Consider the following 14,680-nt stretch of genomic DNA (forward strand, 5'->3'; position numbering starts at 1 on the left):
ATATCGAGCTCGTAACATTTTTACAAAGACAAGAACAAATTCCCTAGAATCGACTGACTGACGAGTGACAGTCAACCATAACCTCTTATGTATTAAGAATCGCTGGGTCAAGGCTCCGATGCGATCCACTACGCATCGATATCCCTGCATATCGAGCTCGTAACATTCTTACGATGACAAGAACAAATTCCCTAGAATTGACTGACTGACGAGTGACAGTTAACCATAACCTCTCACGTATTAAGAATCTCTGGGTCAAGGCTCCGATGCGATCCACTACGCATCGGTATCCGTGACCATCGTGCTAGTAACATTTTTCGAAGTTGGCTACGCATGTAAACTATACGAGTTGCGATTGTCGAGCAGGTCCTTTCGAGAGAACCTCTCGGTATGTGTCTTAAACCGTTGGTGCAGCAAGCAAACGATGATATTCCCGGGCGTTTACAGATTTGGAACTGAAAGAAAAATAAATAACGAGATTAAGAGAACAAACAACGACGCGAGACACGCGTGGGGTAAGAATAATGTCTCATGGCAAGGCGTTTGGCAACTAGGTCTGTGTGTCGCGTATACGTATTATAGGTGTATATATATATATATATATATATATGTATATAGGTATATATAATATATATGTATCCATCAATCGTCAAACGTTTTTCCATAAAACTCTATATTGTATACATTTATATGTGTAGGTACATTAGGCAGATTGGAAATCTGATTATCTCAAAATTACAAATTGGCACTGTGGTCTCATTAGTTGTTTTGCGAATTAATCGACTAACCGAAAAATTAGTTTGTTCAAAAGACTGACTAATCATTCACTCGACAAGACGGTTAATCGGAACACTTGAATAAATGGTTAATCAGCAAAACTTGTGGCGAAAAATCGGAATTTTTACTCTTTCAACTCGATCACGTGTGCAGGATAATTAGAAACTCGATTTTGTATGACTTAAAAATTGACTTCGTTTGATTGTTTTTTTCTTTAAATAATCAATCGATGGAAAAATAGTTCATAAAAATTTACGATTTTCCGATTACTCGTACAGTCTTATGACAAAGAAATACAACCAATATTATGCAGAAACCATGAAAGATAAAATAGTTCCCAAAACCGTCCAATCGATTTTCAAAAACCATAAATGGAATTATTTGATTTTTCATTCAGATAATTCTCGTACAAACATCAAATTGAAAGTTTTTTTTATGTGTGTTTTTTTTACCGGATTTTCTGCTTCGATACCGATTCAGATTTCGAAAAATATGCCTTAATTTGATGTTATTGTTTCACTTTCAGAAACGCTTGAAAAAGTTTGTGAAAAAATTGATTGGAACGTTTCAGAATTCGAGATGACGTGAACAAAATCAGCGATTAAATCTGAAGTATAATGAGACTCTACGCTATTGGCTGAAATTAATTTTTCTATTCAATGTCAAATGTTAGGTTAGGAATTAGACTAATAAATTCCAGTATAAAACGAGCAAAGTACATCATTAGGTATAAAAACAGAAAACCCGATACAAAAAATGGTTCACTCAAAATGAGTTGGTAAATAAGAGAGAATAAAAAAAAAAAAAAAATTACGATAGTAAAAAAACTTCAGGAAATATTTCAGAGGCTGTACTGTAATGGGAAAATTAGCTAGCTAAAAAAACATTCAAAGAGGTTGCTTGAAAATATTTTGATAAAGTGAATATTTTGCAAAAACCTCGACCGTAAATTTACAATTAGATCAGACTAAGGAGTTTGTAGTTGGTAGGGTAATAAATCTGAACGGGGAAAACTTCAAGGGGGTAACAAACCGTGAAATGTCAGCTTTTATTGACGTTTCATTTTTCCACGCCCTCATGCATTCGCATTTTTTTAAGTTGTATATTACATTATATTATACTATTATATACATGTATATAAGTATATATAAGTATATCATATGAATTAGCTTCCTGTGTAGGTATATAGTATATACCTATATGCTCTACTTATTATACGAATCCGCAAGTGTAATAAAGATAATTCCTAGCAAATAATACAGAGTCATCGCATATGCGCATTGGGCTTGGTGAATGAGAAAAAGAAAGGGAAATACTGCGCCGAGTGTCACTACTATATAATTTTCTAATTGTACTATACTAACTCTATATACGTATATATAATATATATATATATATATATGAACGTATGTCAGTAAATGAACAATAACTTGACAATCGTGTAGAGCGGAAAATTCTACATCGAATTATGTCCTCATAATGTGTGGAAAACGGAGTTTGATTAAAAAAGTAGGAAAAAAGAAATTCTACTTATCGACGGCATTTAGGGAATATCGGTGAAATAATTTCTGGATTAAGAAAAAAGAAATTCTACTTATCCACGGAATTTGGGGAATTTCGGTGAAATAATTTCTTAATTAAAAAGAAAAAAAATTCTACTTATCGACGGAATCTGGGGAATTTCGGTGAAGTAGTTTCTTTTTTCTGAATCCGTTTCCGACATATGAGGGCATAATTCGATGTAGAATTTTTCGCTTTCCACGATGGTCGAGTCATTTTCCAACTATCAATAGCAGTTTTTTTTTTTTTAGGAAAATGCAAAAATGACTTTATATTTCAGTTTCTGAGGGTCGAATACTCCTGTACACAAAAATGCAGCCACATTCTGAATATCTTTAATTCAGAGTTATTTTGACTGGTATTCAGAGTGATTGCATCGCTTAGAAAGAGAATAAACAAAATATAACTTTATCACGAAGACCTCGTGGTGAATATTGTAATTTGTAAACAAACGTGTGTCAGCTGTTTAAGATTGGATTAAACTTAGTGGCGGCCAGTTGTGTAGACAACAGAGTGTTCCATTTAACAGCCAAACGTTCTAATGTTCATTCGAATAAGTTAATGAAGTCAGGGAATGAAAACTTTGTGAAATATCTTGACCCCCGATACTTGAATAAAATTATGAGGTTAAAAATGAACTGCACTTTTCTATTTCGAAAAAATATCTGTTAAAATCAATTTTAGACAGCCGCTTTTGGAGCTCATCTGCGTTTAATTATTATATCGACTCGATTCGGGGAGCATTTTGTAGCGCATCTAATTATTTTTTCAATAACAACTTTAGGAGTTATTTCTGATTATACGTCAGTATTTTGAGCTGTTTAGCGAGAGAGATAAACTCGCGAACGACGTAAAAATTATGAATGAAATTCTTTCTTGTGTAAATTTGCGCTTCTGCCAACGAATTTATAAATTCGTCTCATGTCCACGCTGTTTATGTACATCCATTTGAACTCTGGACTCGTTCCGAAATCTTGTGATTGTGAGGTTAGTACCGGTGTGTATATGGCAATACAAACACATTGAGTACTTACTCGTAGTCATATATTTAATTATTATGATTACGACATATATGGATTCGATAGCACTACGGGAAGTTTCTATATTGCAGGGAAAAAAAAACGAAATAAGTATTCTTTTCATTCATTAAGATTTTGATTACTCGGAAAAATAAACAATTCTTTGCGTAGATAGATGTAATAGAAGTATATATATATATATATATATATATATATATATATATATATATATATATATATATATATATATATATTTGGTGCATTCCGTGCCAAATTAATCGATTTTCATCATCACTAGGGTTTTGATTCTGTTGAAACGTTTTAAAGTGATGATAGCATATTCAAGAGTCCCTATATAGTGGAGGAAAAAATGTCTTTTTTACAGTTTTCTAAAATTTCGTCTTTTGATCCGATTTTTTTGAGATCGTTTCCGTGATGAAGGTGTAGAATAAAAAACATTCCATCATATGATGACCAATCTCAAAATAACGTAAATGTAAAAGGTTAAATTTTCGAGAATTTTGGAAAAGGTGATTTGATTATTTATAAATTGAAAGTGATTTCATGAAAATATTTATAGAAATGATATTATCACCTAAAAAAGTCTAAAGAAAATTATAAATCGTCAAGGTCTGAATCGATCGATTTGGCATGGTATGTCCAATTTATGTGAGATCGTTGATGATCAAGTTACCATGGTTTGCATGACAAATTATCGAGAATCGAAAAAAAAAGTAGTTCTCAATATTTTCAAATGAGAAGTTATTCGATTTTATAGCTTATCTTTTACATTCCTCGGAACTTTTTAAAATCAGCAATTACGCTAATAATATTTTCGTCCATTCTTACTAATATTACAACGTTCTGGGGCATCTGAAATATTGTTAACCCATACAAGACTCGAAATATTACTCCAAATATTGCGATCCTATTCGAAAATTATCCTACTATTTTCGAACACCATTCTTTTTAATAAATCGGTTATTCATAATGTTAATAAGTTCAAAGCTTTTATTTCTTGGATTGAACGTTGTGCCAAATTCGTATTTTTTTTTTAGAGAAGATCTTTTTCAAATTAAACATTTTTTAAAGTTGGAAAACTTATGGAATCAGAAAAGTTTTCGCAGATTGGTCTAACATACATGCTATCAATACAACCTTGGTCAAGCTCGCGGATTTTACAACTTATTGTTAACGAACAATTAAATACCAATTATTATAGTGAGCAATGCACTGCACTTGTGATACGAGATTTTGCTATGCAACGTGGTGGCTTGCGTTTAGTTAAAGTGAAATATAAATGCATTAATTTTAAAAAATTGCTCGGCGAATGTATGGAATATTCGGTGGCAAATCGACCAATTCCGGACCTCGACATTTTTGATTTTGTTGAATTTTTTCTTGGGAGATAGAAGCATCTCTAAAGTCCACTTTTGACGTTTTTTTTTTTTTTTCTTGTAAATTCGCTTTTTCGTTACAAATATTTAATCTATATCAAAGATTCACATTCTGTTAAATTGTCGACAACTTTTCAAAAATTTGGGTTTTGTTCCAAATTATTTCAAGATTAGTCCGATAATTGAATAATTTATTTGTTACTGTTTTTTTTTTTTCGAGCTTTTTTGAAATTTTTAATTGATTAAAATCAATGTTTAAAATGTCAAAAATACCCCGACAATTCTGAAACACATTTCGCCTTATAAAAAGTGAATTAATATATTCACTTTGAAGGTAAAATCAATTTTTTTTTTTCAATATTTACAAAATTTTAACGAGGTATAAACTATACTAGATTTGAATCGATGTAATTTTTTACAGTGCTGAAAAGAATTGAAGAATAAAAAATTATTTCATAATGGAACGAATTTCGAAATGATTGAAACAAAAAATAAAATTATTAAGTATTTTTCAACTATTTTGAACAGCTGGAACTTTGAGATGGTTTGAATAGTAGAAAGTTTCGAAGAACACTTACGATTGTGCGATGCGTATATCTATTACGGTTACTTTACTCACAATCACAGATGTATATGGGACATTCCACGTCAAATGAACGGGTCATCGGCCCAATCCCCTGGTATCTTGATGTCCGATGAATTTTTTGGTTTGTTTCGATCAAAAATCATGCCTCTAATTTTTCAAAATTTTTCCACCATATTACAAAAGCCTGGCGACATGCATATGCTTGACATGAAGATCGACATTTTTAAAATCGATGAAACTTTTTTGTAAAATCAGGGACAGGGAAAACACATCTTTTTCTCATGATTCGAATGGAATGAGAATTGCTAAATATTTTAATTGCTTTTTTTTTTTTTTTTTTACTTTGGTTTTAACAAAAAATCTATTCGTCATCGGAATTTCACGAGGTCCGGCCGACGACCCGTTAGTTTGACGTAGAATGCCTCATATATATATGTAGGCAATAAAAAAGACTTTGTATAAGATATTTTGGAAACCGGTTTGTATCATTTAAAACGTGCCAGTCATTACAACAGACGTCAACGCGGGTCAAACAAACGATAAAATCGCTACAATATTTGTGATAGGTTATTAAAAATCAGGGCTGTGCGACTATAATCTTTGACTTTGATTCATTAGTTATATTTTGAATTGATTAATTAATCAAATTTTTTATTAATAGATTAATCAGCCCTTCAATTGATCGGGTTTTCAATCAATTGATTAATCTGCTCTTACAATCAACAATCAATAATTGAATTAATCGAATATTTGATTCATATTTGATTATACAAGTATATTAATATGTCTAAAACAAAATATAACGCAAGTCGCTGCAAATTTTCCTTGAACTTTGGTCCGTCAAACGGAAATTTATCGTTATTAAGATTGGATTAACAATTTGCCACTATGAGTTTATTGCTATGTATTTCATGTTTAATTTTTTTTTTTTTATATTTGTTGCCGGACATATTAATGTTTGCAATGCGTATAAATTATTACTTCGCTGAACTTGATACCGAAATTCATTAAGAGAAAAAAAAAAAAAAAAAAATCTGGTTAATTATTAGTTTTAACAAGAACAAGTTGATCTTCAATTTTCATGCATTTTAGAGAGTTCGTTTGCGAGTAAATTCGATTCAAAACTCGATTATCTTCAGTCAAAGAAGCTCGTTTCTCAAAATAATATACGCATTTCGACATTTTTTTAACGATTTTATGATGCTCGTATTTGCCGCGATTTTTTTTCTTTCAAAATTTTATTACCATCTTCTAAACCATTCATTTTTGTTTTCGCAATTTCATTAGTTAAATCGATTTTCCGTATTGAAAGAGTCTGAAAGTTTAAACTATTGGCTATTATTTACAAGACCTTCTTCAACAAAATTCTTCAACGACGAATTTCAACGACGAAAGAATTTGATTTTTTTTTTTTTTCACGAGCAAGTAAACAGTAAACCTAACGTAAGCTGAATGTAGTGCATGTGTGTCAGTAATCATAGATACGCGTTTTGTTTGGATACTTGCTTTAAATGTAACATATAGCGTGTTGTATGAGTATAAACCTTTCAAAATTGTACAAAACTTGTGATCTATAAGCCGCACGGTGTGGAAAATTTACACATAAGTATTATTTGTCCTTTTGAAACTGATGTTCATTTTACTTGTCACATTTTGTACTTTTTTTTTTCATGGAAATAACAATCATTGTTTGTTGTTGTTGTTGTTTTTGTCGTCGTCGTTGTTGTCGTTGTTTTTGTTGTTGTTTTTCTCGTCATCTCATTTCCCGGCTAAGATGTTTTATCATACATATTTGCATATCAGTGTAATCACGAACGTGTCTGAGATTATCACACATAATGACATTATTATCTAATTATTAACCAATTCCGTGCAATTATGTATTTATATCACTATTGATAATCAAGATTCTTTGTTTTTATAACGTTATAAAGATTGTATACTAATTTTTTATGACTGTAATAGTGAAAGTATTATTATAGATGAAATTATGTAAATAATGTAGAAAATTTACGACTCCAGAGTCTTGAGAAAAGTTACTCCGAATTTGTCGTACATTCTTCTGTATGTTATAAAAGTAAAATGAACATCGTTTATTAATATCTTTATGGAATATTTTAATGCAGTCTATATTTTCTTACTCATAATATTTCCGTAATAAGTTGTGTGGATATAATTAATATTTTTTTAACGTTCACTTTATTTCACCATAAAAAAAAAAAAAAAGTTTATTTCGAGTTATTCAGATTATGCTAGTCTTTTGTAAAACCATATAGATTCTTTCGTATCACTGCATTCAATTACGAATCAGCATTTCTTATCTTACAAAGTGCGATAACGTTGCTATACTGTGAAATGAAATTGAAACAAAACGCAATCTCGTGCGCATATTTCATTTCCGTTATTGCATTTTTTCTTCCATTATTTTAAAATCAATCTCTCGCTAAAATTTTGAAAAAAAAGCAATGCATTTGTTGAAACTAAATAGAAAAAAAATATGGTCATCATTTTGTAGAATAATTTGTGCCAATTGCAAAAGTTCAATGTTTTGAGAAATCAGCTTAGAAAATAATTATCAACCAATCCCGTGTAGCATCTAATATTTCAAAAATGTTTCAGTAGCGGCAAAAGCATTTTAGTCGAGAAAATCGAAATGCGTTAAAAATACTACAATGTCCATTAGAATGGTTCAGTGTAAAATATTGTGTCAATATTTCAGAAACACTTTGAGTGAAATATTCCTTTTTCTGAAAAGTCCAAAATTATGACTGACAGAAATTCCGTAACGAGATTCTCGACTGATCCTATTAGAGCTCGATGAATTATCTTATTGACTTTGTAATGCTGCTACTACACTGTTTCGCTTCAAGCAAATCCTAAAAAAATTTGATCTATTTAACGGCAATCTATTTACCGTTATTGAACCGAATTACCATTTTGCAAGTGAATAATGCCCTTCTGAAGTTGAGTGTGCGCCGTCAAAAAAGTCTTGTGAAGTCACATACAATCACGTAAAGTCACTCGGAGTTACCCAGAGACACGTAAAATGACATCAAGTCATAGAAAGTCGTGAAGTTACGTAAATCATTTAGAGTCACGTACAGTCACTAGATGTCACGTAAAATCACGCGAAGTCACCCAGAGACAGGCAAAATGACTTCAAATCACACAAAGTCGTGAAGTTCCATGAAGTCACGTGAATCATGTAGAGTTACGTACGTAAAATGACTTGAAGTCATGCAAAGTCGCTTATTAAAGACACGAAAACTCACTTACGATTAGTGTCACGTAAAGTCACTTGAAATCATGAAGTCACTTGGAATCACGTGAAGTCGCGTGAAATAGTTTGAGGTTATATGAACTGACCTGAAGTCGTGTGAAGTTATAGGTTAACGACACGAAACCTTTTGAAGTCTAGAAGTCAGGTGTACACCTAACTTCAGAAGTGATCACCCCTCGTCATTAAGTCACCCAAACTCATTATATATAGCTTTTGATCGAAGCTGATAATTTTTCTTTTGTCGCAATCGCAAAGTTTTCAATACAGATCTTAACGATGATTATTTTTTCCAGCCTACACTGAACAATGCCGAGGAGAGTCAAGCAAATTCAACGATGTACCAAAGTATGGACCGAAGTATGAACCGAAGCATGGACCGAAACATGGACCAAAGTATGGAACGTGGTCGATCTATGGTTGGTCCAATGAGGTCGCGTCCTGCGGAGAAGAGACATGACACCTCACCCTACAGCGGTGTACCTTATTTGTTGTCCCCTCCCCCAGATACTTGGCGCAGAACCAATTCAGATTCTGCCCTTCATCAAAGTGTGAACGATTCCTGCCAGATGCCTTCCTCCATGCCTCACCGGCGAGGTAGCGATGCGTGTCGGTTTCTATATTTTTTTTCCCCATTTTTAATCTAATTCTTTTGCTGCACATATGCGTACTCTGTATAGTCCGTGTTGTACAAGATAATTATGAGGATCGTTATCTAGATGAAGATGAGATTATGCATATATATAATTTCATCTATATCAAATATACAGATCGTGTCTTATATTTTCGTATAAACGATAAGATTATCTTAATTCTCATCTAGATAATGCAAAAGTTGACATTGAAAATGGGTGTTGCTGATTCAGTGAGAGAAAAGAATTGTTGATTCAAAAGAATATTTCTTTGATGGTGGCGGAAATATTGTTTGCTTAGGCAACGAAAAACTTTGTCTGATCTACTAGACAGTTAATACTTCTCGAAAGAACGAAAGGTTTGACGATGTCAAGTATAATTTAATTTAAGCACTAAATATAATTTGGTTGGTGGTGAATTGCCTCAAAAAATTCTTCTTTTTTTTTTTTATCACTGTAGCAGATTGTAAAGAACTTTGTTGCCTGAAATTTTCTAGCAATGCTATACCAACACGAGAGTTGTTTTCAGAAAGACGTTTTCATTTAATGACATATTTCTCCAAAATGACACAGTTTTGATGCAGTTCGTCTTATCTTTAAACCATAAAAAAACGTGAAACGTGAAACGATGAACAGCTGATTTATCTAGATGAAGATCAAAGATGAGCTTGATATAATTATCTTTACGAGATAAAAGATGACGCGAATTTATGTAACAACAAGACGATTATCTTAGACGGAATCATCTAGAGAACGTACAACACTGCAACTGTAATTATGTTCAGTTAGCAAAAACTGCCGTGCCTGAAATTTTTCTTTTCAAAATAATCTTGTTTGCTGAACTATTTATATTCAGGCAATGAGCATACTTTTTTTTTACCATTTTAATTCGATTCTTTTATGATTCATAACCTGCAAAACTAACTGCAGCATTTGACTATTAACTCAAAGACCAAAGTTCGATTTTATTCATAAAATGATTTTATCTTGTATCCTTTTTATGTATTACATTTTTTCACCATATGTTCACTAACGATAAGGATCCTTTGCAATGTTATCTCTGTAGATCCGCATATGGGAGGCATGGGTTCTGAGCACAGAGAATCGCATCGTGGCTTCATGGAGAGGCCGAGATCTTCCTGTGAAATGCCCAGAGTACCTGGAATAAAGTATATAACTCTAATCTTGTATCAATAATTATTTATACTGTGCGATCAATAGATTAATCGGGAACTTTAATTAATTGTTCGATAGAGTGAGAGACCTTTTCAATTTATGGTTTTTTCGATAACTGGTTTCAATTTTTGTTTTTCGTTCAATCAATTGATTAAACGGTTTATTCAGTTTTTTTTCTCCGTTAATCGATTAAGGAGGTACATGTGAGTGAATTTTGGGAATTTATACCTGAACTAGTAATTAGTTATTTCGGTTCGGACTTGTTTTATTCAACGACATGTAGATCAATACATGCATCGATTGTATTTTTTTTTATATCAGAATTAATTAAGAGGAGATATTGTTATTGACAATAACATCAATCAATTAGCTCAGTGACATGTTTTACGGTGCCCACAATATCTCAGAAACAGCTCAACTGATATCAAAGGCAACAATATTCTTGGATAGTTTATCCTCCTTAAAACATCCCCACTTTTTTAAAATCATGATATTATTTCTGTTAGTTAAATAAAAAAAAAGCTGTGAATTTTTTTGTGAAATGAAGAAGTTCGAATCTTGGCATCGAAGCTAAATTATCCAAGCATGCTGTTTCTAAATTTGAAATAAATTGGTTGAGCCATTTTGTAGATAACATGATCATCACGAAAGTTTTATCGAGTGAAACGGTTGACTTTGGGAATGTATATGGAAAATAACAATTTTATATCTGGAAAACCTATAAAAGGCAAAGAATTTCACCATAAAAAATTAGCGGTCACCCTAGTTGGGGTTTCGGTTAAAGATAATTTTTTAAATGAAAATATAATTATGGTCAATATTAACTTATACCTGTTCATTATTCCAGTATTTATCCAAGTTCTCAACCGCCTGGACAACAGATACCGATTGGTAATAACACCGGATCCTTGCCTGATTTAAGCAACGTTCATTTTCCGCCACCGCTACAAGCCCCTCTTGATCAAGAGGATCATTCGAGTAGCACGCCATATAGTACCGTAAGTTCAACTTGTTCATTTGTATGGTTTTTTTCTTTAGATGTAAAGTTCTCATCCACGACGACTGTCAGAAGACAAGAAACGCCACATCATATATGCCAATAGTGGTATCGTAAGCTCCCGGATCAGTATTATTATAATACTAATTGTAAATCGACTTTCTATAGATATGCTGCGGGGTGTTTAAAATGAAAGTAGGTGGTGTTTTTCTGCGCTTGAACTCCTCAAACCCGTTTCATTTCTAATTCTGAATGGAAACTCTGATAATCTGTTCGCTAGCCAAATTCTTTCCAGAGAATCATCCATCACCTATCATACATTCATTCGAAAAAGTGATATATCTTGGTCTCGGGAGACAAAATACATTGACATTTTCATCGTACTTCTTAGCATGGTTGTGTATTTTAAGTCTGAGGTTCTAATTGATTTGAGTCTTATTTTTTACTATTTGTCGTTCTAGCCATGACAAAGATTCTGATTGTGGTAGTTGAAACATTTTATCAGTAATCGAACTTTGAAATAAGCTTTTGCATGATTATTTGAGAATTGTTTCCCTTACTTTTTTAATTATAAAATTTAATGTTAATTCTACAGCCTTTTATTGTTATCTTTTTTGCCTCTATTACAATATATTAATACAAAACAGGCACGAAGTATTCATTTATGCTCAAAGTTAATTGAATGTAGTGTAAATATTCATATACAAAAGAAAAAAAAAACCATCACGATTATATAATATCAGTACTTAATTTATGGTGTACAACTGAAAATGTAAGGGAGATACGCTTTAAATGATCATGCCAAGTATTTGTTTCAAGGTATTTTTTCTCAAGAAAATGTAAATCGTCGTAAATAAACTTGACAAAAGTGAGGTGGCGTTACGTATTATCTGTTGCGTTATCCATTTTAATGAAATCCAAAAGGGTTCTCTTGCAGAATTTAAGCTCTAGATATTCTAGCATCAGCTATTGTTCCCGCCTGTATGAATAATCAAACTAACACTCTGAAAGTACGGTTTCGTCCATTGGCCAATGTGATTTCATGACTTTGATGCTGAAACATGAAAGATTTACACCGTCGAGCTTTAAGTGACTTAACCCTGTGATTTTGATTTGATTCTAATGTTTTGGCTCATTTTAAAAAACATTTAAAAAATCTTAGGCTGTAGTTTCAATCTAAGAAATACAATCTGAGTAAATAACTTTAATTTAACGACAATTTGAATGAAAAATCACGATCTTCCAACTTCAGAATAATTTACAAGGAGCTGTGTCTTCAAAATTTGAGTGTTTCAACGTTGTACGATTTGATGAATTTTGGACAGCCTCAAAGTTGTGAATCAACGAGTTTTCTTTACTCTCTTACTTACTTACAACTTTAGTCTCATCAATCCGCTTTTCACTTGTTATCTTATTGTTAGTACAACAAAAACTTGTCCATCGGAGCAGCTAGTACAGTTAGGAAATGAATCTAGCCAAAATTTTGAGAGTACAAATTGCAATAATTGCAAATTATGATGATCGTATTGTTGACAGCTTGTTTACTTTAATTCAATTCATAATACATTACTTATGTAATTATTATCAATCAAATTTCATACAAATGATATTGCTTCTTATCCCAAATCTGGTTTATACCCTGTTTATGTAAGCTGAAATTGCCGCCACGGTTTAAAATTTATTGTGCATGGATTTCAGAGTCCTCAAACGAGCAGTCCTACGACTTTATCGCCAACCAGCTTACAACAAGCTGGAAGGCTATCTTTTTCACAAGATCACAGTCCGGCACATGCCCAAGTAAATATATTTAAGAAATCTTAGAATAATAATATAGTTATTGTGCCTCATTTTTACTGGATTTTCTTATTTTAAATACGTTTCGGTACTTATCTGTCTAATGCGTTCATGTAGTTTTTCTTCTTCAACATTGCAATTCGTATAGATCGCCTTACGTAATGAATAGAGCATTATCATTTGTGCAATAGATTAGTTGAAACAATTATTCTTTCATCATTTCTAATCTATTTCTGGCAGAACCTTCACTTTGGGTATGTATGTTCAATTAAACGATTTTTATTTGACAATTACTTTCGTCAACTCAAAGTCCATCACGTATATTCCATTCCATATCAATATCGCGCTGCATCATATATTCCCTAGCTGCATAGCTTTTCATGTAGTCTAATCAAAGCCCTCCTCTTTGCTCAATCCAGGCTTATAATCGGCTTAAATGATTTTCTTTCTCCGCGTGGTACTGGAAAATTCATCCTGAAATCATACAAGTATATTTCTTTTAATGAATTTTTGAGACCTTGTGACATCCGTTGTAACAATATTGAATACTCATTACCAGTTGGACCAACACCTTTACCTCCTGCTGCGAAATATTTAACTTTGGAACCAATGAGATTCAAGTATTAAGCTTAGAGGCACATGTAATCGTGTATCGATTCTATTACGAGATAGTCATATTCGTATATTTATTATTTACCAAATTACTATATTGGTGAGCTACAAAGATCTTTTTTCAAAATACGAAAATAAAAAATATTACAATTATATGTAAAGACTTAGATATTTATGCTTCGCTTCAAATCGCTTCCAAATGGTTAAAAATCTGGCAGATCAGTTTGTCAATGCAACAGTGTTAAATGACTTAGTGAACGATGCCAACATGATTGAAAAAAACTGAATTAGAATAGAATTGAAGTAGAAAATAATCTTCTGCATAAAAAAGAACGATCATATAATGAAATGGATCAAACCTACTAGGCTTTTAAGTATTATGAAGCGTTTTCAGATGAAGCATCGATATCTAAGCTCACTTTCCGCTCGTGCCACCATATCCCAATCGTTGAAAATGGCCTACTTTCCATGTACCACAATATATTACTATGCGATAAGTGTGGAAAGTCGGTGATTTCTGAACGGATCAGTGGGAAATATTTTATTCAAGTTTCAACACATATTCTAATTTTCACTTGTTTGTCCGTTTCAATAATCGTTTTTTCTTCTGCATGAAAATTATTTTATTTCTGAAATTTCATGGCATTTATTTTTCAGTAGCTGTATTTAGCTGTGCTTATTTTAATTTACGTTTTATTTTATTTTTTGCCTCTGTTGTAGTGGTTTCTCGTTTTTTGTTATTTTCCAGAATCATTTATCAGTGCCTGTTAACTCTAGGTTTCTCCATACGTGCAAGGTCAGTAGCTGTTCTTTTCTATATTATTAAACATTTTTTTTAAATCACTCCTTTTTA

At 32.2% G+C, this 14,680-nt stretch overlaps 1 protein-coding gene across 9 annotated transcripts in view; it reads left to right on the forward strand.

Annotated features, from left to right (window-relative positions):
• The window catches only part of LOC124414780 (CREB-regulated transcription coactivator 1-like), a 55,462-nt gene that overhangs the window by 32,335 nt on the left and 8,447 nt on the right, over nucleotides 1-14,680 (forward strand). For 4 of the 9 annotated variants that reach the window (XM_046895844.1, XM_046895845.1, XM_046895851.1 and 1 more), the window contains exons 3-7: nucleotides 8,913-9,225; nucleotides 10,315-10,417; nucleotides 11,272-11,422; nucleotides 13,120-13,218; nucleotides 14,576-14,623. In XM_046895844.1, the coding sequence (XP_046751800.1) occupies nucleotides 8,913-9,225; nucleotides 10,315-10,417; nucleotides 11,272-11,422; nucleotides 13,120-13,218; nucleotides 14,576-14,623 (714 nt within the window). The remainder of the gene's footprint in view (nucleotides 1-8,912; nucleotides 9,226-10,314; nucleotides 10,418-11,271; nucleotides 11,423-13,119; nucleotides 13,219-14,575; nucleotides 14,624-14,680) is intronic. The other 5 variants (XM_046895847.1, XM_046895850.1, XM_046895846.1 and 2 more) reach the window with 4 other exon arrangements.

This window comes from Diprion similis, chromosome 14, assembly GCF_021155765.1.
Source record: "Diprion similis isolate iyDipSimi1 chromosome 14, iyDipSimi1.1, whole genome shotgun sequence".
Taxonomy (NCBI): Eukaryota; Metazoa; Arthropoda; class Insecta; order Hymenoptera; family Diprionidae; genus Diprion; species Diprion similis.